This window comes from Taudactylus pleione, unplaced genomic scaffold (assembly GCF_031769625.1).
Source record: "Taudactylus pleione unplaced genomic scaffold, aTauple2 ptg000130l, whole genome shotgun sequence".
In the NCBI taxonomy this organism is placed as follows: domain Eukaryota; kingdom Metazoa; phylum Chordata; class Amphibia; order Anura; family Myobatrachidae; genus Taudactylus; species Taudactylus pleione.
Genome location: NW_028284532.1, coordinates 2,614,551 through 2,638,943, shown reverse-complemented (window position 1 = coordinate 2,638,943; position 24,393 = coordinate 2,614,551). Strand labels below are relative to the sequence as shown.

General features: G+C 43.7%; 1 protein-coding gene across 3 annotated transcripts in view; it reads right to left on the bottom strand.

Moving 5' to 3' along the window:
* Positions 1–750: 750 nt before the first annotated feature.
* PAN2 (poly(A) specific ribonuclease subunit PAN2) overlaps positions 751–24,393 on the bottom strand; it is a 55,312-nt gene continuing 31,669 nt past the window's right edge. For 2 of the 3 annotated variants that reach the window (XM_088473085.1, XM_088473084.1), the window contains exons 14-26: positions 24,009–24,115; positions 22,652–22,750; positions 15,570–15,643; positions 15,300–15,444; positions 14,455–14,595; positions 13,798–13,857; positions 13,517–13,607; positions 13,281–13,438; positions 6,424–6,567; positions 6,166–6,345; positions 5,993–6,086; positions 2,372–2,569; positions 751–893 (exon numbers count right to left, since the gene is read on the bottom strand). In XM_088473085.1, the coding sequence (XP_088329211.1) occupies positions 859–893; positions 2,372–2,569; positions 5,993–6,086; positions 6,166–6,345; positions 6,424–6,567; positions 13,281–13,438; positions 13,517–13,607; positions 13,798–13,857; positions 14,455–14,595; positions 15,300–15,444; positions 15,570–15,643; positions 22,652–22,750; positions 24,009–24,115 (1,526 nt within the window). In that variant the 3' untranslated portion in view covers positions 751–858. The remainder of the gene's footprint in view (positions 894–2,371; positions 2,570–5,992; positions 6,087–6,165; positions 6,346–6,423; positions 6,568–13,280; positions 13,439–13,516; positions 13,608–13,797; positions 13,858–14,454; positions 14,596–15,299; positions 15,445–15,569; positions 15,644–22,651; positions 22,751–24,008; positions 24,116–24,393) is intronic. The other variant, XM_088473087.1, reaches the window with a different exon arrangement.

Genomic DNA, 24,393 nt, shown 5'->3' with positions numbered 1-24,393 from the left:
AAAAAAAAAAAAAAGTGGGGAACAACCTAAAGTAGCCCCCCCCCTATAAACTGGTGCCCAGCTCCTGCCGGCACCAAACTCAAACTGAGGTCCAGTGCCTGGGAGCAGGGTATAGAAGAAAGGAGCCATGGCTTGTGGGTAATTTGCATTAACAGTTTGGTGCCCAGACTCTCCTCTCCAGGCTATAGTTGTCACTGTGTACCCTAATGGAGGAAGAATAAACCTGCACTGTCAGAGGCCCCTGTGGGCTCGAGTTAAGAAACACTAAACTAGACCATAAGGGCTTAAAAAAAAAAAAAAAGGGTTTTCCTGAACTAAGATCTCCTTTCCCCTTGTCATTTCTAGTGCTTGTTGTGTAGTGGGTGGTCATCTGCCCTTATGATGCTGCAGGACTACAAGAACCCTTTGCATACAGCAAAAAAAACTGGGACTGAGAAGGGGGAAAAAAAAAAAAAAAAAGAAAAAAAAAGTCACCCACCCTTCGCAGTCAAAGTTAAAACGTAACCAGAAAATACTTCAGACTTTTCTAAACAATACTCTTAGTTAGTACTAGGTTTTACCTCAAGTCACATAATAGATGCTCAGGAGACATTTACAGCCAACTTTAGAAAGATCAATGGGCTCAGAAAGACTTTGTTGCTGTATTGGAAACCACATATAGCAAAACGTCAGTCAATTAAACAGACACAGGATTTAAGACTTTTTTTTTTATTATTAAAATCTGATGTGCTTGCGTTCACAGAACGGCTTCACAATTCATTACAAATTAAAAAATAAAAACTGTAAATGGAAAGTAGTTTCCACTTTACAAAGTTCATAAAAAGAAGAATGTTACAAAAAAAAAAAAAAAAAAGGACACTAAAGTCCCACCATAGCAGAATACACTGGTGCATCTGTGGATAAAACAGAATTGGAAATCAGTTAGGTATCTTCAACACAAGATCTGTATTTCATTACAATACTGTGATAAAGGTCTTGTGAGCAGGGCCCTCTACCCTAATCTAGTTCTTACTCCTCACTAGGGAACCTAACACTTGGTTGCTTATTGGGTGTTATGGTCACCAATGTAGCAATGTATATTATACCGGTCCTTGTCCTGCATTGTATTTGTATTGTACTGTTGGTCACTTTTTTGGTTATGCACTTTGTAAGGCGCTGCGGAACATGTGTGGTGCCATATAAATAATAAAAAAAGGAAATCTCCCCCTGCACTTCATGTCTTACCAATGTGACAAACATCTACAAAAGACAATTATGGTTACTAAAAGGGCAAGACATAAACATGGTCTTCTAAACATACAAACAAACATCTGATGACAACAAATATAAGAAACTAGACTTGGGAGCTACACCATCACTAGGTGAGCTGCCAGGTGCCTTTTACCAACAGTCTATGCTGGATAGGAAACTCCACTTTCTATGGACAGGAGGTATGTATTAAGTGTGGCACCTGACTGAAGAACTATGCGTATCTAATTAGGTTCCGCATTCGATACAAGTCTCGTTCTAGCTGAACAAATGCAGAGGGCAGGCTGAGGTCTTCCTGGAGTGAATAGACTGATGCTCCTACAAACTAAAGGTGCGTACACACTGGGCGATAAAGTGGACGACTGAACGATAACGATATCATTATCGTTCAGTCGTACACTTTATCGTCCATTTTTAACCCCAAAAAGATGAACGATAACGACGACGCGCGTTCCCGCGGGTCGTTCCCTCATTGTCATTCATCGGGCTGACATGCAGGCCAACCTGACAATCTCGTCAGGTCGCTGCATGTCAGGGAATGGGGGAGAGCCCGGCGCTGAACGATATCGTTAATGATATCGTTCAGCGGCTGTGCTCAATGTCATGAATGACATTGAGCACAGCCTGCTGGGGACAACACTACACGATATCGCTCAGGGAGTGTAGTGTGTACGCACCATAACTTGGTCAGGTGACTAGACTAAGGTACTAGTGGAATTTCCAAAGGAGAGTGATCAAACATAATATGCTGGAAAAGCAGTCAAGAGAGTGAGTAATCTGAAGATGGATAAAGCATTTATTGTCCCTTAAAGTATTGTGGTCAGTCAGAAGGTTTCAAAGAGGATTTTTTTTAAATGACAGCCAAGCAGACAATTAAGACATATATAAAGGACAGCTAAGTATCTGTAGCAAAATACTTTGAGCACATCACAAAGAGTGTGTACAATTTAAGCATCATCTTTCACAGTAGTAGTCAGTGAGAAGATGAATTTGGTGAGATAAAGAGAGTCAGTTAGAGAAACCTATGTGACAGGCATCGGTCAAGTAAGGGAAAGGTCAAGTCACAGAGTTGATGTGCTGTCATCACTGGTGTCAGGGTCAAGAAAAGTCACATTGTCTTTACTTTTTGGGCTGTTCTGACTCTCTGGCTCCGGCACCTTCCAGTCCATCTTTCGGCCTTTTTCATACAGGGACTTCAGTACTTTGCGGAAAAGGTCTGGTTCCGTTCCATTGCGGCTTAGCTCCAGGTACTTGCGATAGAGCTGTAGAGCTGTTCGCGCATCTTCTATGCTATCATGGGTCTCTCCTTGGATCTTGAGATCTACAAACACAGCAAAACAAGAATCTTGTGTTTATCACCATTGCCAGTGAGCTCTTTACCAATTTTACAACTGCATGAGATCACAAAAATAAATCAGCCTATCATACCATCTGCATTATTGAAGAAATAAAAAAAAATAAAAACAGATTTGAGGTGATCGGCAGCTCAATTGCCCATTCAATTTGATTGACCTGCAATACCTACTGCCGGGTACACACTGGGACAAGGTTGTTACGATTTGGCAGTTTTGTAACATATCATGCAGTGTGTATGCACAATACCCGCGTTCCTGCAGTCGCATGCGACGTAGTCAGGTTTGATGTGCAGCATATCGCATGCAGCCCCATTCATGTTAATGTACGATGTTAACAATCAGTTCTGCAGGCAGAAAGGAAAGGAAGAGGATAGAATTGAAAACAACCACCTACAAATTAATTGAGAAAAGGGGATTTTTATACTTTCCATCAGCTGCAAGGTCCAAAGCGAACAGATACTCTTCCTTATAAAGCAGGAGATCAACCGGTGAGAGGCACTTCATCATCCCGATTACCATCAGAACAGAAATGGCACTCACACAACAAAGTCCCTATCACAGGGGTTCCCAACCATGGCCCTCAAGGCACACTAACAGTACAGGTTTTGAGGACAGCCATACTGGAGCACAGGTGACTTAATTAGCACCTCAGTTATTTTGAATTAATCATCTGTGCTCAAGCCTGGATATCACTAAAACCAGGACTGTTAGTGTGCCTTGAGGGCTGAGGTTAGGAATCATTGTCCTATCAGCTGTAACAGGAGACAACAAGCCTAATCCAAGCAGTAGAGTGCTGCTTCAGTGCAGGGGAAACCAGAAATTACCTCAAACTCCTGGTGGGGATGTAGTCGGCATCCCAGTGGTCAGAATCCCGGCCACCGACATGCCGACTGAGTATTAATGTTAGACCATACATGCCTACCCTCCCGGTTTTCGCGGGAGGCTCCCGATTTTTCGGGTAACCCCCCGCACCCCCGGAAGGGTAGGCATTTCTCCCGCATTCTGCCCACTTCCTAGTGAAGGTAGGCAACTATGTGTTAGACAAGTGGGAGGGTTCATATACTTGCAAAATACTGTTGGGATTCTGACTGTCAGGGTGCTGCTGTTGATATCCTGACCGCCAGGATCCCGTATGTAATGTGAAAATCTTTCAATTAGAACAAGATAGGAGACACCGCTCAAAAACAGAAAAAAAAAAAAAAAAAAAAAAAAAACTACTTTTGTGGAGAAGCTTACAATAAAAAATAAAATTGTACAACTTACACACCTTCCGTTGAGGAGTTGCTGGATTTACAGTTAGAGCACCACAAACCTGGGTGTCAATTTTAACTTTTGTATTGTACTTTTAATTTAGTCTTCTATTTCGCCCACCTCACAATCTCTTGGTGAGAGCACTTTCATCACATATACATTTTTGGTTTCAGCTTTGTATCACAGTTCCACCTGTGACCCCACTACACCTACTTTGTGAACACAGCTAGGTAAGTAATAACAAGGTTCATCATTTATTATTAACCATATTTGATTAACAGTAACTTTCATAATAATTTTTTGTATGTCCAGACCTTCCAGAGTGTGCCCCTTTTGTGGAGTTTTTTCTATTTTTCCCTTACAGATATAACCATTACTCTGTGTGCTCATCTGGTTCTGGTTTTTTTTTTTTTTTCCACCCACTTCTTAATTGGAAGCTTTATTAAATTTATTTTCCAATGATGTATAACTGCATACAGAAAATCAAACAGTGTCTGGATTGCCTTCCTTTTCCGCTACCTTGTTACAGTGCATCCGGAAAGTATTCACAGCGCTTCACTTTTACCACATTTTGTTATGTTACAGACTTATTCCAAAATGGAATAAATTAATTTTTGTCCTCAAAATTCTACAATACCCCATAATGACAACATGTAAAAAGTTTGAGATTTTTGCAAATTTAATAAAAAAAAAAAAAAAAAAAAAACACACACCCCCTAAGAAATCACATGTACATAAGTATTCACAGCCTTTGCCATGAAGCTCAAAATTTAGCTCAGGTGCATCCTGTTTCCACTGATCATCCTTGAGATGTTCCTACAGCTTAATTGGAGTCCACCTGTGGTAAATTCAGTTGTTTGGACAATATTTTGAAAGGCAAACACCTGTCTATATAAGGTCCCACACTTGACAGTGCATGCCCAAACCGAGCATGAAGTCCAGGGAATTGTCTGTAGACCTCCGAGACAAGATTGTCTCGAGGCACAAATTTGGGGAAGGGTACAGAAAAATATCTGCTACTTTCAAGGTCCCAATGAGCAGTGGCCTCCATCATCCGTAAATGGAAGAAGTCAACCACCAGGACTAGAGTTGGCTGGCCGTCTAAACTGCGCGATCAGGGGAGAAGGGCTCTAATCAGAGAGGTGACCAAGAACCCGATGGTCACTCTCCACAGAGGAATGCTGTAGCTCTGACAGAGAGGAGAACCTTCCAGAAGGACAACCATCTCTGCAGCAATCCACCAATCAGGCCTGTATAGTAGAGTGGCCAGACAGAAGCCACTCCTTAGTAAAAAAGCACATGGCAGCCCACCTGGAGTTTGCCAAAATGCACCTGAAGGACTCTCAGACCATGAGAAACAAAATTCTCTGGTCTGATGAGACGAGATTGAACTCTTTGGCGTGAATGCTAGGCATTATGTTTGGAGGAAACCAGGCACCGCTCATCACCAGGCTAATACCATTCCTACAGTGAAGCATGGTGGTGGTAAAATCATGCTGTGGGGATGTTTTTCAGCGGCAGGAACTGGGAAACTAGTCAGGATAGAGGGAAAAAGATGAATGCAGCAATGTACAGAGACATCCTGGATGAAAACCTGCTCCAGAGCGCTCTTGACCTCAGACTGGGGCAACGGTTCATCGCAGGACAACGACCCTTAGCACACAGCCAAGATATCAAATGAGTGGCTTCAGGACAACTCTGTGAATGTCCTTGAGTGTCCCAGCAAGAGCCCAGACTTGAATCAGATTGAACATCTCTGGACAGATCTGAAAATGGCTGTGCACCGACGCTTCCCATCCAACCTGAAGGAGCTTGAGAGGTGCTGCAATCAGGAATGGGCGAAACTGCCAAAAAGACAGGTGTGCCAAGCTTGTGTCATCATATTCAATGTACATTGTGATTTTATTTTTTTTATTTATTATTTTTGCAAAAATCTCAAAAAAAACAAAACAAAAAAAACAACCTTACACGTTGTCATTATGGGGTATTGTGCATAGAATTTTAAGGACAAAAATGAATTTATTCCATTTTGGAATAAGGCTGTAACATAACAAAATGTGGAAAAAAAGTGAAGCGCTGTGAATACTTTCCGGATGCACTGTACATCTCTCGACAGAAAAGCAAAACCCACTGCTTACCAAGGAAATACCATGCCAAATATCGAAGAGAGATCATCCTTTTCCGTGGCATGTGAAACAGGTAGACTGTATCAATCACCTGTTCTTTTGGCACCTATACAGAAAGACAAATTCAAATCACTGTATGAACGCTGTCTCATACCACTACCACCTAAACAAGGATTAAATCATACCATTAGGTTTATAACCCGAAAGTCTTTCTGAAGCCCATGACCCACAAACTTCACTCCAACATCAATTAGAAACCTTAGTTTCAGGTATGTAGATTTCAGTGTAGTCAGATGTTTGGATGAAATCTTCGCATCTAAATCGCCAGGCTTTATTCCAGAGTACTGTGTAAGGTAATCCACCACCTGCAAGACAGGCAGGTCCTTGATGTACAGAAATACTAGCAAAACAATATATCCCTCAGGAGTGAAAGACCAACTTACCTGCTCCTGGGTGGAAATGTAATCATCAATGAATGGAACACCCTCATTAGATCCTTGTCCCCGCACGCAGGTTATACGAGCAACAGACATCTGACTGGGTTTTATTGTGGACTTTGTGCCGTCACTTCGAAGTTCAGCTTCTTCCTAAAAGTAATAAAAACCGGCATGTTAGATTAATAAGGCCTCAGGTGAAAAGTCAATGAACCAGACAGAATACGGGGATGTAAAATGAGTTATATTGAAATGCATTAAAACAAAAATAACAGATGAATTATTAGAACCCCAGGAACTACAGAACTTAGCAGTCTTGTACTAGTAGGTGAAAAATATGGGGGGGGTCACACCTGCAAATGCTGAAAAATTGTATGTTCCAACATATGTAGGGAACGGACTGCAAATACAATTGGCTAGAACCTGAATCAGTCATAATATTTATCTATATACACACATACATTAGCTGGAGTACCGGGCGTTGCCTGGGTTTAAGTCTTCAAGGTATTAAATTTTATTATGTGAGGTCACCCAAATACATCCAGTGGAAGGCCCAGAATAGGCTTCCTGGGTCAAAGTTCTGCCCAGCATCCCCGGGTCAAAGTTCTGCCCATCGTACATCAACGGCAGTTCCGACTGGGACTCTAACCCCCCTAAAACTTAGGCAGGAACAAACTGGATCATGTCGGGTTGGTTTCATGACAAACTAAACAGTGATCAGATATATGCGCTATAGCACGTACTTTACCCAAAAATTAGGACCGGGGACTCACTTTTGCAGAACAGGTGGGTCCCTGGGGACACGCTCCGCTGCGGCCAATACCCTGGGTCCTAATTATTGATGTCTCCCTCACCCTGCCCCCCCCCAAAAAAAAGTGGTGGAGCCAGCCCTTTAGCACCTTTCCTGGATGCTGCGGCCCTAGCACTACAGGGACAGGTGGACCCCGGCACCAGGACGGTCCCAGCACCCTGGCAGCATACTGTGAAAGTGGACCAGGCACCCGGGTCTGGCTCTACATGTGGAACTGTGAGGAGAAGACTGTCTGCGTGTGTGGCTGCACTCCCTGACCTGGAGGATAATTCAAGTTTAATAAGCGTGTGGGGGTTGTTTGGTGCAGTGGCAGGTAAGGGTGCTGCGGGATAGCGGGTGGCTGTTTGGTGCTGTGGCGGGGCGAAGGGTAACTTCCCACGGCTGCTGCTAACAGTAAAGAATGTCGGGCGGCCAGAAGTCAGACAAAGCAATAGTGGTAGTGGTGGGTGGGACACATTGGGGTATATTTAGTAAAGTACAGGTTTTTAGAAGTGGAGTTGTTGCCCATAGGAACCAATCAGATTCCAATTATTTATCTAACAACTTCTAGAAGATAAGTACCAAAATCCTGTTTTTAGCTATTAACGATAAATCCCTTTCTCAGATTCCACAGGGGACACTGGAGCTCAAGACAGTGGGTTATAGACCATGGTAGAGTAGAGCCTGGAAGTGTAAATAATTTAGAAATGTGACTGGCTCCTCTCCCTCTATGCCCCATCAGCCCCAGTTTAAGAAACTGAGCCAGAGAGGAGACAGAGGACAACAGGAACACGAGGAGAAGGAACAAGACAGACTGAAGGAGAACAGAGGAAGCCACTGCAGGGAACACATGCAGTCACACAACCATATAAAGGAACCATGCAAAAAACTGTAGGTACGCGTCCAGTGTCCCCTGTGGAATCGGAGAAAGGGATTTATCGGTAAGTACCAAAAGCCTGTTTGCCTTCATCCACTAGGGGACACTGGAGCTCAAGACAGTGGGGACGTCCCAAAGCCAACCTCCCGGGTGGGAAGCACTGAGAACTTGCCGACCTCGCGGCATAACAGAAGCGGGGACCGCCAAGAACCATAGGCCCAATTGAAAAGCAAGAGCTGAGGATCAAACGTCAAAGACAGACAGACACAGACCTCCTCGCTGAACAGCCACAGAAAACAATTCCACCACATACAGCGTAAGTCGAATAGAACAGAACGGCTATCTAGAGGACACAGCAGATGAGAAGTGTCAGAATCTCAGCTGAAAAAAACAGAGCAATCCTTACTGTTGGTAGCAGAGAGCCCCAACAAGAATCCATAGGGGAAGGGCAGTAACACGAGAAAACCGTACCAGAGTCTAAAACAGGAAGACGCAACAGTCACAGACAGTAGAATCCCAGCACTGCCGGACATAAACAATCATATAGATATATGTATAAATTATACAGATCTACAGATCCAGAGTTGATCCTGTCCGTAGACTTCTCTAACAAAAGAGAAAATACACGAAGGCCAATGCCAAGAACCGAACAGTCGACCAGGACCATTGCTGAGGTCCAACTAATTAGGGGGTTTTCAACTAGCGGAAGGGTTAGATCGTAGAAGTCTCCAACGAGTGAAGATCCCACTGGACTTGAGGCAAAGGTGGCATAGAAAGGATTGAGACTACAACTCCTTGCAGAGGTTCAGACAGTACAACCCATTCTGGAAACAGGGATAAAAATCTCAACTGAAACCCTTCAGCGAGCCCAGCTGAAGTCCACTTCGCCTGGAAAAACCACCAACCTCTGGCAACAACGGAAAAGAAAGCTACAGCAAAAAACCCCAGGCGACCTCCAACGTGATCGAAGTGTTTAGTCAGTACCAGCTTCTGGCCGGAACATAGTATGAAAACAACCAGGATACCCTAGCAGTTAAAAATCACGGATGAAACAGCCACCCAGGGAGAGCAAGCTAGCAATACAGGGAAGCATCCTTTCCAGCGAGTTTGGAGCACTAGGACAATCATGAAGGTACCTGTCCGTAAAATTAAAGTATCAACAGATACTGACCAGAAAAAACAAGGCGTTCTTCTGTCATAGGAACTGAACCAGGGACTGTCACACTTTAATGCGAACATGTCCCCTTGACCATAGATGCACCTCAGACCAGAATGTAGCATAACCCCAACAGATTCCAGTATAATAGTGTAACAAATCTTTGTTGTAACTATGAATCCACACGATAGGAATGCTCTAAGGTGTAGAGCCAACAGATATATATGAACAAGTACCATAAAAGGCCGGTTGTCTGCTAGAACAGCAGCTAGGGTGTGGAAGGGAGAATAACGGCTGTGTAATGTCAGGCTGCAGTAATAGGAGCATCTTCCGAGGCTTTAATGGGGTTAGCCTGCTTACTGTGAGCAGCCAGAAACCCCCTGGATGCTACGTAGAATATTACTGACCTTTTCCATCTCACAGCAATTCCCTTCGTCAGTCAGGTATAAGATTAGCATCGGTGGTCTAAGACCCAATTCTCTACAGCCCATACTTCAGCATGGAGATGTTGCAGTAGAAAATACTGTAGAAACTAGCAGAATTGTTAGAGACATGAAGGTCGTACAACAGGACCGCATTCTATATCTGAGCTTGTTCCATTAGGGATGTGTATCCATATAGAGATTATAAATATACACCAAAAAAAAAAAAAATGGTCTGCTAGTGTAAGTATCATTACATTAAGAATCTGTACCGGTCAAGGTACACATAGAAATATCACATTTGATAATGGATCCCCACCAGTGCCCTTGACATATATAGATTTCACAAGGAGAAGGATTGTTTTCAATTTCATTGAAAACAATGAAATTGAACCGCAGGGTCAAGGATTTACTTGATGCCCACCAATTTAATACAACCCAGGCCTGACCCTGCCTAACCTCTTGGCGGGTGTCCCTCAGGCCTTTAGACATAGTAACTAACTGCAGTCTGGTATAATTTAACCAGTTAGGCCCAGAGGATGGAATAGAACCTAGATTCTCTGTGTTCTGATAGGAAATCTACCTAGGGGCCACTGCTTTAGAGACTTATCTTGCTTGTTCAGTCATCTCCATATATCCCCATGTACAGACATACATATACATAGTTGCATGAGAAGTCCAAATCTTCAAAAGTAAGACATAGTGCCAACAGAATAAGGTTACTGTAAGACTCCTGCACCAGGAGATCAGCATGCTTATATAATACTTTAAGGTCACTAAGAATGCAGTATTCTAAGTACCAGGAGCTGCCAAGTGCACCACTGGAGTTAATTACTGCAGTTTTAAATAGTAATAGGCCCCCCCGAAAGGGTCGCCTTAGATATTAATTGACGGGGACAGTACTACACTAGGTATTGTCCAAGGACGCAAAGCGATAGCCCAAGACCTAAGAGTTGAGGCAGAATGCTCCTATTAGAACAGCCTGAGCTGAACCTAGACACCTAGGGGCTATTTACTAAGCTTTGTTAGGAGATCAAGTGAACAGTGATAGGTACCAGCCAATCAGCTCCTAACTGCCATTTTTCAAACAGTCAACATGGCAGTTAGGAGCGGATTGGCTGGTACCTTACCTCCGTTCACTTTATCTCCAAACAAAGCTTAGTAAATAGACCCCTAGTGCCCCAGGAGCACCTATGTGAGTACATATCTTTATATATGTGTGGACATACCAGAAGGCCACAAGACATGTATTGGGTCCAGTACTTGAAGAGCAAGGTCTTAGGTCACAATTCCCTATCACAATGTAAGCTACAGAACATGACTCTAGTCTACAGAGCCACCTAATCAATTGTATAACACACACACACACACACACACCCAAAGACATTGGTTGAGCTGAGAACCTACTTCCCTCCAGAATGTATATTTTCTAAAGCAGAGCTTCAGCGTTATATACAGTATAAAGTACAAATATAAACATGTGGCTTACCGTCACAAAAGGAGGCTGCTCATGTGCCACATGCGGACGGCTGTCATTTTGCTACGACGTAAGGGGCAGGATATGAACCAGCTTTGGAGGCGACCCAGACGCAGGACCAATGCATGGGCCACCATGCGTTAGCAAACAAGTTGCCCATTTAATCCAACACACTATGGAGGCCAGAAAGGCTAACCACAGTACCACCTTTGTCCCTGTAGTGTTATTAAAACAGGGAATCTACCTGCACCCATTGACAACCTCCCATCCGAGCAGTTTTCAGAAGTGTATTAGGCAGAGCAAACACTTCACAGTACTGTGTGTATGCAGCCCTCCTAAGAACTTCCGGAGAGCCATAAAAAGGAAATGGAGAGCGTCCCCACGTGGGGTGCGTGCCAACCAGATCTGGAAACCTCCTCCCTGGACTCAACATAGATAGCTGGGCTACTGCCTAAGCATAGCAGGAGGCTATCAAGTGGTATACTGTTCTAGCGTTCTCTATAGCTGTTCAAAACTTGACCCTTTGCTTACTGATCAAAAAGGAAAGGCTGACAGGGGACTGCCCGGTTCCATGAACGGCGATGAGACCTTGTGTCAGCACAGCGCTGCCGTCATGGAAGCATACAGGACGCTGCAGTCTCCTCTGCCCTTGGCTTAGGGAATGACCGGCACATCTGGGAGCACCACTCCTTTACCTGGACTGACAGTTGGTGGTCACCAAGCCCCGCTCCCGTTATCTATGTGCTAGCGCTGTGAGAACTGCCATGCTATAGCAGTCAACAAGCTGCCCGCCCTATCAGAGTCAAATGGCGGGACTGCGCCTTCAGCGCTGCTGGCCCACCACTCTAGCTAGTCAGGCGTGGTGGGATATACACAGAATGCTGCGGCCGGGATGCTGGGCGGCAAATGAGGAAACCCTGACACGAACCGGTTTCAGTTGTGGCAGGTCCTCATGGAGTCCCACGACTCACTGTTTAAGGTCCCCCGTCAGGGTCACCGGACACAGGCTGCAGTAGCCGTGGCAGAGCCCTTCCCGGCGGCTCCCACGTAGCAGGCAGACTGCTACAGTAAGCAGTTTGCCTGTTCTCACATGTAAAAATAAAAGTCAAAATTAAAAAAATGCTAAAAGGCTGGAGATAGCCCCACAGTGCACCGGCTCTCTTGGGCACAAATTTCTAAACTGGGACAGAGGGTGAGGAGCTAGTCGCATTTCTAAATTATTTAAAGTGCCAGGCTCTATTCTACCACTGTCTATACCCCACTGTCTTGAGCTCCACTGTCCCCTAGTGGATGAAGGAAAAATCTGATTAGTTACTATGGGCATCAACTCCACTTCTAAAAACCCACACCGTAGTAAATATACACTTTTATATACTATTTTATACTAACTGGGGAACCCGGCATTGTCAGAGTTGAAGACTGGACCCTGAAGTACACCTGCAGCCTTAGTTTTTTTTTTTTTTACAATGCTCTAGTCTATAATCTGGATAACTATGCAAATTAGGAGTAAATGACAGTGCAGGCAGGCATATTCTCACACAGTTTGGAATGGGGTATAACAGGAGCAGACTGACTTGTAGAAAAGAAATCAGTATAGCTTCCAAATATCACTTGATTTTTAGAAATCTTTGCATAACAGGGGACGATTCAGCTGTGGATAGGCCATTGCAGCTGCACATGTCACATGGGTCAGGTGCATGAGCAGATTCCCGATAATCTGCGTGCTCCCAGTCACTGCATCTTTATCACCTCCTGAAATATCTCTACAGATCAACATTGAAGATCATGTCTAGCAGGGCTGCCATGATGGGGGGATGAATTGGAACGCAGAGACTGGACTCCTGTTCCCGGACAAAAAGAGGCCCACCCGCAATCAATCTCCCCTGCTGTTTGCAATCTCCATATGCTAAGCTTTGCATAATCAGTCCACAATCTTTAATCCTGGCAGTCTGCTGCATCTAATGTATTGAGTGGAATGTATAAAGTGCTGAGCTACTCATGAGCCTGCAAGAGAGTGATATGAAGCCAGACTCTCAGCCTGTGTAATTTAAGAGTGTCCCGATTTTATGGGCTTGTGCGACAGTGTGTGGCGCACTAGCAAATACTGAAAGAACAGAAGTCGGCTTTGTGGCCATGCTCCTTACCTGATTGAGTGTAACAAACTCTGCATCAAGCCCGACCAGTTCCCCTGCCTGGGGCATCTCATTTAGCAGCAGTGGAATAAAGGTGGCATGGCACTTCCGTTGCTTCCTTGCCAAAGAAGCTTCTGCCAGCAGCACACTGGCTTCAATAGGGTTCTTAACTACAGGCAAAAGTGTCTACATAAATTGGAGACCAGAAATCACAAAAACAAACACAGAATAGCAGCAGACTGTCTTACTTGCTAGAGTGTATTTTGAATTCAAGTTTCTCTTGGTATAAAATAATATGGCGGGAACCTTCCAGGTCATGTCAAATTGCGCAGCCTCACACTGCAGTAAGAAAGGCGAGGAGTCGAATTATTAGAATACAATACATTAGTCTCTGATAAAGCAGCATCACTAAAGCAATTTTAGCCACATTTCTGTATTTTAATTTTTAACTTGTTTTGTATTTATGAGAGACATTTTGAAAAGCATTGGCGTTCCAATATATTAAAATACACATTGCCTAGGATCTTACCTTATCCACAGGTTCAATAAGGAAATCATTGAACAGATACCACTGCTGATGTGTGACCCCCTAGAAAAATAAATAAATTATTTTTTCATTCTATACTAAGAGGTTGAGAGTCCTATTAACGAGTTTAATGAACTAGTACAAAGTACTGCCAAAATTAATTCAGCAACACTATAAATAAATAGCAACTGAATAAAAAACAGAGCGGACTGATGTTTACTGTCTATATATTGAAAGCGACATCTTACTATAGAACTTTTGACATGTAGACAATAAATTAAGCAGGTAAACTCCCATAACAGTCTGCCCACCAGAGCCCCAAAAATACAAATACAAGTAGAGGCAGTCGGATTCTATAAAAAAAAAAAAAAAAAAAAAAAAGCCTGGCTCCATGGGGACCTAAACAAACAAAACCAAACCACATCCCTGGGTCATGTTTGGTATAGAGGGGGGGGGGGATGACCCTAGTTAAAGAGCAAGGAATCTTTAAAGTGCCAGGCTCAACTCACCACGGGTCTCTAGCTCAGTATCCCCCAGTGGAAGTAAGAGTAAAGGTCCTAGTGACTAGAATTTTACAAGCAGCTGTATTGGCATGATGAGTCTTCTCATGAGCTGGGCTGTCACTATTAAGAATGACCCTTACATAGGACTAACACTTACCTCTTTTCTTTGGTGATAGGTCTCTCCTACTTTAATGTGTGCTACTAGACTGCCCCCTGTGCGTGGATCCAGGATATGAACAACAGTCGCCATAAGATCATACACGTTTGTCGCTTCATTTTCATCATCTGATGGACTTGGCTGTAGGACATAATTATTATCCATGCATATTAAGAAATGGTCAAGGTATTTTCTGTCCAGGCCACCTGCTTCAAGTACAGTGCCCCAGTGTGTATGCTTATAGGCTTTGTTGGCATTTGTGCAAATTAAATGTTCATTGTCCAAAAAAGCAGAGACCATCAAATCAGTCGCTGCGGACTATGGACCTGATTCAGCATGGATCACTGTTGCAAAAGATGCAGATCGATCGATGGTGTGTACTGCACATACGATAGCTTTGCAATCGCTCAAGCAGAACAAAAGCCATTGCAGTGTTAGTGATGGGAGGTCAGCGTTTAGGGGTGGTGACGTGGGAGTGGTCAGCGATACGCAGGAATGTCTGTCCATTTGAACGCCATTGCATGGGCGTGCATAAATAAGCCACTAAGACGGCATACGCAGCTTGTGTACTCACTGTGTGCAATAAGACTTGCAGTTTCTGCGGCTGATCAGACCTGCTGTAATTGTGCATGAGAGGCCGTATACATTGGGAACAAAGTATTACGGATGCAAGATAGGGGCAGTGGGTGTCCATATGCTGGCTATGCGATTGCATTCATAAGCATATCTTTGCAGCAGACCTCCGTGCGTAACAGCAGCATGGATGGAGACAGCGATCCATGCTGAATCAGGCCCTATATAGTACACAGTGTTACAGGTAGAAAGGGCTTATAAATGCGCCTCACCTCCTCACCCTCTGCACAGTTCAGAACATCCAGCTCTTTGTTTTTAGAAAGCTTCATCTTCAGGGAATATGGTACCCAGACATTGCGGAGCTCTTCCACTGAAGGTATAAGTGGTGGAGGGGCGTTGTCAGAATTAAGCTCATCCCTATGAATGCAGAGAAGTTAAGGATTAGAAATGCATGGATAAGAATTGCCAGCTAACAATAGTCACAAACCCACCTATCAGGACCATTATAAATTTCAGGCATATCCCACATGCAGAGAGCTCACCAGTTTCCTGTGCTGTTCTCACTGGGAATGGGAAAAGTCACTTCTGCTTTTCTCAATGACTTCTTAAAAGCATACTAAAAAAAAGAAAAAAAAAGAAAAGAAAAAAAGGTGAACATAGGAGCAGGGCAAACATCTAGCCAAGTATAATTACTACATTACAGGAATTTATAGAATTGAAACAGTTACAAACTCTAAAATTCTGAGCTAGAAACTATGGCTGTTGTTGAGGTGCCATACAGCCTAATATTCCCAGGATAGCTACCTCCCCTAACAAAAGCCATCAACACCATTACATATTCCCTTAACTCTGGAGGAGTACAAATTGTCCCATAGAAGGTGAAACAGTTTCACCCCATTTGGGACAAATAATGGGATGCATTTTAGGACCATAACAATCTCCAGGTCACACAGGTGACAGATTTAATTTAAAAACAAAGTTGTAGCAATAATTGAGCGCATTGGAACAAAACAATGTTCTTTTTGTCTCTTCTAAAATGATCATTCTTATTTCTCCTTCATCCACTAGGGGACACTGGAGTTCCAGGCAGTGGGGTATAGACAGTGATAGAGTAGAGCCTGGCACTTTAAATAATTTAGAAGTGTGACTGGCTCCTCCCCCTCTATGCCCCAGTTTTAAGAATGTGCCCGAGAGAGCCGGTCACATAGGGCTGAGCTCCAGCCCACACTTAGTAATTTTATCTTATTTTCACTTTATTTTATAGCTTTCACAAAGCATTGAGGACAGGCTGACAGAGAACTGCATCTGTCAGCCTGCTACATGGAGGCATTAGGAGACCTGCCACCACTAATAAAGAGTGTGTGTCCGAGTCCCAGGCACCCTGGCAGTAGCTCAGGGAGGGACACGCCACAGCTTAATATAGAAACTGTGTCCGTGCTACCGTATGCCTAGCCGCAGACCTGATGCCAGCAGTGGTAAGTATAATCTCTTCCCCCGACTAGCGGGGGACTGAGGTAGATCTGCGGCCCCTCCGCCCCCATATAGCTGAACTAAACAGCTCAGCAAGCTAATGCTCCAACTGGGTCCTTATTTTAGAAGTTCCCCGTTCTATGCCCGGCATAGGATATGCCAGAGCTAACTAGGGGGCGGAGCTACCGCGCATAGAGTCGCGCATCCAAGCCGACATCACCCTCTATGAGGAGGGCGGTAACAGCATCCCTGCAGTCTCCGTGTAGGGACACAGCTATCCCGCATCTGTGACAGCGCAGTGCCTTGCCGCGGCTGTCATTTACAGTGGGAGCCAATGGGGAGCGATCTCCCCTCTCCCTGCAATAGACAGGCAGTGTTACCGGCCTCTATTGCGGCTCCTTACAGAGCAGCCCTGTTCCCGGCGGTAAAGGGGCGGGGCTTAGCTCCGACAGCCATGCTGTGCCAGGGAGAGCAGGGCGCCTACTTCTGCATACCCTTAGTAAGCCGCGTACTTCAGCGCAAGATTTATTAACAGATCTCCCAGTAAGAAGAGTTACAGTCAGGTGCATAAATATTTGGACATTGACAGAATTTTCAGATTTTGGCCTCTATTCACCACCACAATGGCTTTGAAATGAAACAAACAAGATGTGCTTTAACTGCAGACTTTCAGATTTAATTTGAGGGTAATTATATCCAAATCAGGTGAACAGTGAAGGCATTACAACAGTTTCTATATTTGCATCCCACTTTTTAAGGGGCCAAAAGTAATGGGACAAACTAAACAATCCTAAATCTAACTTTCACTTTTTAATACGTTGTTGCAAATCCTTTGCAAGCAATTACAGCCTGAAGTCTGGAACGCATAGACATCACCAGACGCTTGGTTTCATCCCTGGTGATGCTCTGCCAGGCCTCTACTGCAAATGTCTTCATTTCCTGCTTGTTCTTGGGGCATTTTCCCTTCAGTTTTGTCTTCATCAAGTGAAATGCATGCTCAGTCGGATTCAGGTCAGGGGATTGACTTGGCCATTGCATAACATTCCACTTTGAAGCCTTAAAAAACTCTTTGGTTGCTTTTGCAGTATGCTTTGGATCATTGTCCATCTGCACTGTGAAGCGCCGTCCAATGAGTTCTGAAGCATTTGACTGAATATGAGCATATAATATTGCCCGAAACACTTCAGAATTCATTCTGCTGCTTTTGTCAGCAGTCACATCATCAATAAATACAAGGGAACCAGTTCCATTGGCAGCCATACATGCCCACGCCATGACACTACCACCACCATGCTTCACTGATGAGGTGGTATGTTTTGGATCATGAGCAGTTCCTTTCCTTCTCTTCCCATCACTCTGGTACAAGTTGATCTTTGTCTCATCTGTCCATAGGATGTTGTTCCAGAACTGTAATGGCTTTTTTAGATGTTGTTTGGCAAACTCTAATCTGGTCTTCCTGGTTTTGTGGCTCACCAATGGTTTACATCTTGTGGTGAACCCTCTATATTCACTCTTGTGAAGTCTCCTCTTGATTGTTGACTTTGACACATATACACCTACCTCCTGGAGAGTGTTCTTGATTTGGCCAACTGTTGTGAAGGGGTTTTTCTTCACCAGGGAAATAATTCTTCTGTCATCCACCACAGTTGTTTTCCGTGGTCTTCCGGGACTTTTGGTGTTGCTGAGCTCTCTGGTGCGTTCTCTCTTTTTAAGAATCTTCCAAACAGTTGATTTGGCCACACCTAATGTTTTTGCTATCTCTGATGGGTTGGTTTTGATTTTTCAGCCTAATGATGGCTTGCTTCACTGATAGTGACAGCGCTTTTGGATCTCATATTGAGAGTTGACAGCAACTGATTCCAAATGCAAATGTCACACCTAGAATCAACTCCAGACCTTTTACCTGCTTAATTGATAATGAAATAACGAGGGAATAGCCCACACCTGTCCATGAAATAGCTTTTGAGTTGATAGTCCCATTACTTTTGGCCCCTTAAAAAGTGGGAGGCACATATTGAAACTGTTGTAATTCCTACACCGTTCACCCGATTTGGATGTAATTACCCTCAAATTAAATCTGAAAGTCTGCAGTTAAAGCACATCTTGTTTTTTCATTTCAATACCATTGTAGTGGTGAATAGAGGCCAAAATCTGAAAATTCTGTCAATGTCCCAATATTTATGGACCTGACTGTATATGCCTATACTTTCACAATCATTAGGTTACCTATAATTTCACAGATGGGAAGCTGCCTGGGATTACCAGAAGCTGTAGGCTATATCAATATATATATTAAATTGTGGCTCTATAGACAAGTCATGTTCTGCAGCTTACATAGGGATAGTCACAATTCCCTAAGGCATTGCTTCTAGTATGGACCTGATACAGGTCCTGGGGCCTTCTTGTATCTACACACATGTAATAACGATATGTACTCGAGAGATTATAGTTCTGTTTCTGTCAGGCCATATCTATGGTCTATGGCGCCCCTTTTCGGGGGACCTATTATTTACATCTACACACTCCAGTGGCGCACTTGGTAGCGAACTGATTTGACACCAAGAATGCAGGATATATCCATCTATCTATGTGTCTGACAAGTAAACTTACTATGTTGGCATTAACTCTTCCTTTCAAAGAGTTTGCCTTCTCATGCAACTATGTTTATGAATAATTTCCTAATAATTGGGAAATCCTGTTTTTTAACCCTAACTGGGGTTATCACTACAGATATATCCCTTCTTTACTTGGGATAACTAACGCATTCTATGTCTATGTACAGGTACCTGTCTCAGCATAGATTCCAGTACTCCATATTATTGTCATGTCGCATATCTCAATAAAATGAGTCTCTAAAGGGCCCCTACGTACAACTCCTATCAGTTAATAAAGAATCTAGGTTCTCTACCTTCCTCCAGGCTTACGTAGTTAATTTACATGAAGGCCCAGGGCCACCCGCCGATATAGGCAGGGTTCAGACCTGGATTGTATTAGTTTGGTGGGCGTAATACGCACTTCACCATTATAAGTGTTAATGTAAGGATGTTACGCTAGCAGACCATTTTTGCGGTATATGTATGATCTCTATATGGATAAACATCCCTTATGGAACACGCTCCGGTATAGAGTCCTGTTGTACAACCTTCTTGTCTCCACTAACATTTTGCTAGTTTTCTACAGTATTCTCTACTGCAACATCGCCAGACTGAAGTCTGTGCTGTAGAGCATTGGTCTTAACCCACTGAAGCTACTCTCTATACCGGACGTGGCTGGTTGCTGTGAGATGGAAAAGTTCAATGAACATTCTACATAGCGTCCAGAGGGCTTCTGGTCGCTCACAGGTAAGCGGGCTTACTCCACCAACGCCTTGGAAGAGGCTCCTATTTCAGGCAACCTGACATTACATAGCCGTTATTCTCCCTTACGCACCCTAGCTGCTGTCCTAGCAGCCATCCACTCTTTTAATCAGTTGGCTCTACTTTTTAAAGCTTTCCTGGTGTGTGGGTACATTGTTCCAACATTGAGATTAGTTACACTATTCTGCTAAAATCTGTTGGGGTTATGGACTGAATTGCACATCTTTCCATTAAAGTGAGACAGTCACTATGTTCCACGCAGGGGGCCTGGTGGGTTTTTCCGTTCAGCATCTGTTGCCATTTCATCACATTGACAGGTACCTGACGGGTACCTTCATGGTTGTCTGAAGTGCTCTAGCATTGCTGTATGGGATGCTTCCCTATATTGGTAGCTCTCCCTGGCTGACTGTTGCATCCATGCTCTTTAACTGCTAGGGTGTCCTGGTTGTTTCAGACTATGTTTGGGCCAGCAGTTGGTACTGACTACACACTTCCATCTTGTTGGAAGAGGTCTGTTTAGGGTTTGTTGATGTGGTTTCTTTTCTACTGCAGGGTTTCAGTTGCTGCTTTACCCCTCTGTTTCCAAATTGGGTTGTACTACTGTCTGACCCTCTGAAGGGATTGTAGTCTCAATCCTCTCGAAGCCGCCTCTGCCTCATGCCCAGTGGGATCTCCACTCGTTTTAGACATCTATGGTCTAACCCTTTTGTTGGTTAAAAACCTTGTAGTAGTTGGACCTCAAGGCGACTGTTCGGTCTTGCCTTTAGTCTCCCTGTATACTCTTTGTTGTTAGGAGTCTGTGGACAGGATCAGCTCTGTATCTTTAGATTAGTATCGTTACACTTATATCTATACGAGTTATGTCCAGCAGTGCTGGGATTCTGCTGTCTGCAACAGCTTACGATTTCCGAATATGGTACGGTTTTCTCGAGTTTTGTTCTTGGTTTACTGCCCTTCTCCTATGGATTCTGGTTGGGGTTCTCTGCTCCCAACGGTTCGGCTTGGTCTGTCTTCCGATGAGTTTACAGTGTTCTGATGCTTCTCATCTGCAAATGTTTTCTCACTAGCCGCTTTATTCCATTCGATTTACGTTGTAAGTTGTGGAATTTCTGTGACTGTTCAGCAAGGAGTTCCGATTGTCTCCTGTGCTCTACGACACTTTATCCTCGGCTCTTGCCTTCCGTTGGGCCTCCGGTTCTGGGAGGTTCCCGTTTCGTTTGGCTGAAGGGTCGGCAAGTTCTCCGTGCTTCCCACCCGGGAGGTTGGCTTTGGGACATCCCCACTGTCTTGAACTCCAGTGTCCCCTAGTGGATGAAGGAGAAAACAGGATTTAAATCCCTTTCTCCGATTCTACAGGGGACACTGGACGCCCGCCCAGCGCTGCGTACATGCCATTTTGTTGGGTCCTTATATGGTTGTGTGACTGCATGTGTTCCCTGCAGTGGTCCTCTGTTCTCCTTCAGTCGGTCTTGTTCCATTCTGTGGACTTTCTCCTTCTCCTGGTCTTCCTATTGTCCTCAGTCTCCTCTCGGGCTCAGTTCTTAAACTGGGGCATAGAGGGGGAGGAGCCAGTCACACTTCTAAATTATTTAAAGTGCCAGGCTCTACTCTACCACCGTCTATACCCCACTGTCTTGAACTCCAGTGTCCCCTGTGGAATCGGAGAAAGGGATTTATCGGTAAGTACCAAAAGCCTGTTTTTTGGTACTTGGGGCCCGATTCAGAGATGGCGTCTGTGCAATTCAGTCAGACAGCTTCTTGCATTTGCGATCCCAGTACTGGGACCCACGTCGCAGGCTGGCATCACCAAAAGCTTCCCGCAGCCTGACTGGGTGGCAGCCACTTAAAAGGCCTCATGCCTCCTGGGAACAGTGGCCAGGCACCCCACCGCGTCCCTCCATAAATTCCGCAGCATTCAAACACTGCAGGTTGGTGGGGTGGGGGATAGACTGACTGCGAGCGAGATTGCAGGACCTGTTCTGCACATGCGCAGAATGGGTCCTACGCAGGCCCCTTAACATTATAGATTTACATTAATCAAAGGATTAATGTACATCGCTATCAGGCCCCTAGAACGGTTATTGTGCGTAGTAAAATCTTGTAATTGTTCACGCAAATACAGTATCAAAATACCGAGAATACTATAACATCTAAATTGTACAAACTGACTAACTTATCTACACCAGACATTACGAGAAGGAAGGAAGGAAGGAAGGAAGGAAGGAAAGAAGAAGAAGGAAGGAAGGAAAGAAGAAGGAAGGAAGGAAAGAAGAAGGAAGGAAGGAAGGAAGGAAGGAAGGAAGGAAGGAGAAGGAAGGAAGAAGAAGGAAGGAAGGAAGGAAGGAAGAAGAAGGAAGGAAGAAGAAGGAAGGAAGGAAGAAGAAGGAAGGAAGAAGGAAGGAGAAGGAAGAAGAAGGAAGGAAGGAGAAGGAAGGAAGGAGAAGGAAGGAAGGAGAAGGAAGGAAGGAGAAGGAAGAAGAAGGAAGAAGAAGAAGGAAGAAGAAGAAGGAAGAAGAAGAAGGAAGAAGAAGAAGGAAGAAGAAACGAACAACTAGGAGAGATTCGAATACCATCTTTTCAAAATTAGTTGACACATTGCCTGTGATGTGTACATCAAAATTGAAGATGTGATAATGTATGCTTATTTTTGACTATGTGCCCCCACAAAAGTTCATGAAAAACAATTTAATAGCAAAAACACACAAGAATATTAATTACACAGAATATTTATTCAAAATGTTGTGTATTAACAAAATGAATGTTCCATAGAAAAGAACCTGTTAGGAGTAAATAATTACCTCTGCTTGGGTCTTCCAAAACTCTGCCTCCTTTGTGCTGTTAACTTCACAGTTTATGACAAGTATATCAGGGAGACAGCGAATGTTACGGGTCTGTACCTATAGGGAGGAGAGGGACAAAGGTCATCAGGGCACATAATGTGCAGAACACCAATCCCATACATAGCTGATATATATATATATATATATATATATATATATACATACACACACACACACACATACATACATACCACACACATATACACACTTAGTACTAGATATTGTGTAATAAAACCGCCACCATTACAGTCACATCAGTATCAAACATTGGACATCTGTATAATTTTTCCTCTGCAGCGGTCCCTACACTTCAGGCATGCCCTTACCCTGGTTTCCTCCCATACCCTTGTATCACAGAATTTATTTGGCAAGAAGGTGGCGCATACCGGTGGACATCGCATTTATAATACGATCCTTAATGGAGATCTTCACATACTTACCTGCTGCAATCTTTACTATATCTCGCCCTATGAGAAGTCTTGTTACCTTTCTGAATTACAGATTAAAGTTTAGGTTTTCCCAGGATTTATTCAAAATTTAGACTATTGTAATGATTACCAATTGCAGTAATACTTGTAGATCTTAATTTTGTAGTTAAATTTGGCTTCTTTTCCTTTCATTTTTAAGCCTGCCATTTGTGCTTTTTCCCCTTAATTACAAGAAACAATTTATATACAAATGAAGAGTTTTCTGGGAGTTAAACAAATAAAACAGGGTATTTAACAGACTCCAAATACATACACAACATGGAAAATAGTGTGGTCATGGAAGGATCAGATTAAAATACTTTAAAAAGGCAGGGGGAAGGGAACCAGTGGCACTCCAGCTGATGTGGATCTACACAACCCAGCATGCCCTGGTAGGATGTAGTCAGCATCCAGCGGTTGGGATGCCAGCGGTCAGAATACCGGCGCCAGAATCCTGACAGCAGTCGGAATCCTGGTGGTAAGTATTAGGGTTAGGTACTTGAGTGAGAGTTAGGGCTGCGTGAAACGGTGGGGTAGGATACTTCCCTAATCCAATCGGAACGCTGACTGATGTATTCTGCCCAAGCGCCGGGATCCTGTACCCAACCCGCCCTGGCACAACTTTAGCTTGCCTTACCAGCAGAACTGAGACAGGGCATGATGGGATGTGTAGTTCCATAGGTTGCCTATCCCTGCTTTAAAAAGGAAAAAAATTGTGGTTTTTGGTTTACGACTGACATCAGATGTAATTAGAGAAGAAAAAAGAAAAAAAAAAAAAAAACCACACAACAATTTTGCCAACTATAAAATGAATTTTAAAATATTAAAAAAATACTACAAGCACTTACTGTGGGCTGGTATTTCTCACAGTTCTCACACCAGGCCTGAGTGTTCTGTTCTAGACAGATGCTTCTCCTCAGAACCTCCACAAACTCAAAATCTGGACAGACTTTTTCTAGCAATGAATAAAATATTATATTCTGTAAATTAGTATACATTTAGGTAATATAGACAAAGTTTTATTTGGCTTGTCAGATGTAAGCAGAGATATTTAGATTTCTATTTATATGATTGAAATGCATTACCAATAGCTGCTTGATGATTTCCTACAGTTTGTTGGTCGGCCCCATAACCCCCTACCTGTGAAGCTTATTCAGTTATGAGCATGGGATTATAAAATAGCTTTCTAGGGCATGTATAGAGCATCCATGCACAAGCTGAGCCCGAGCCTTC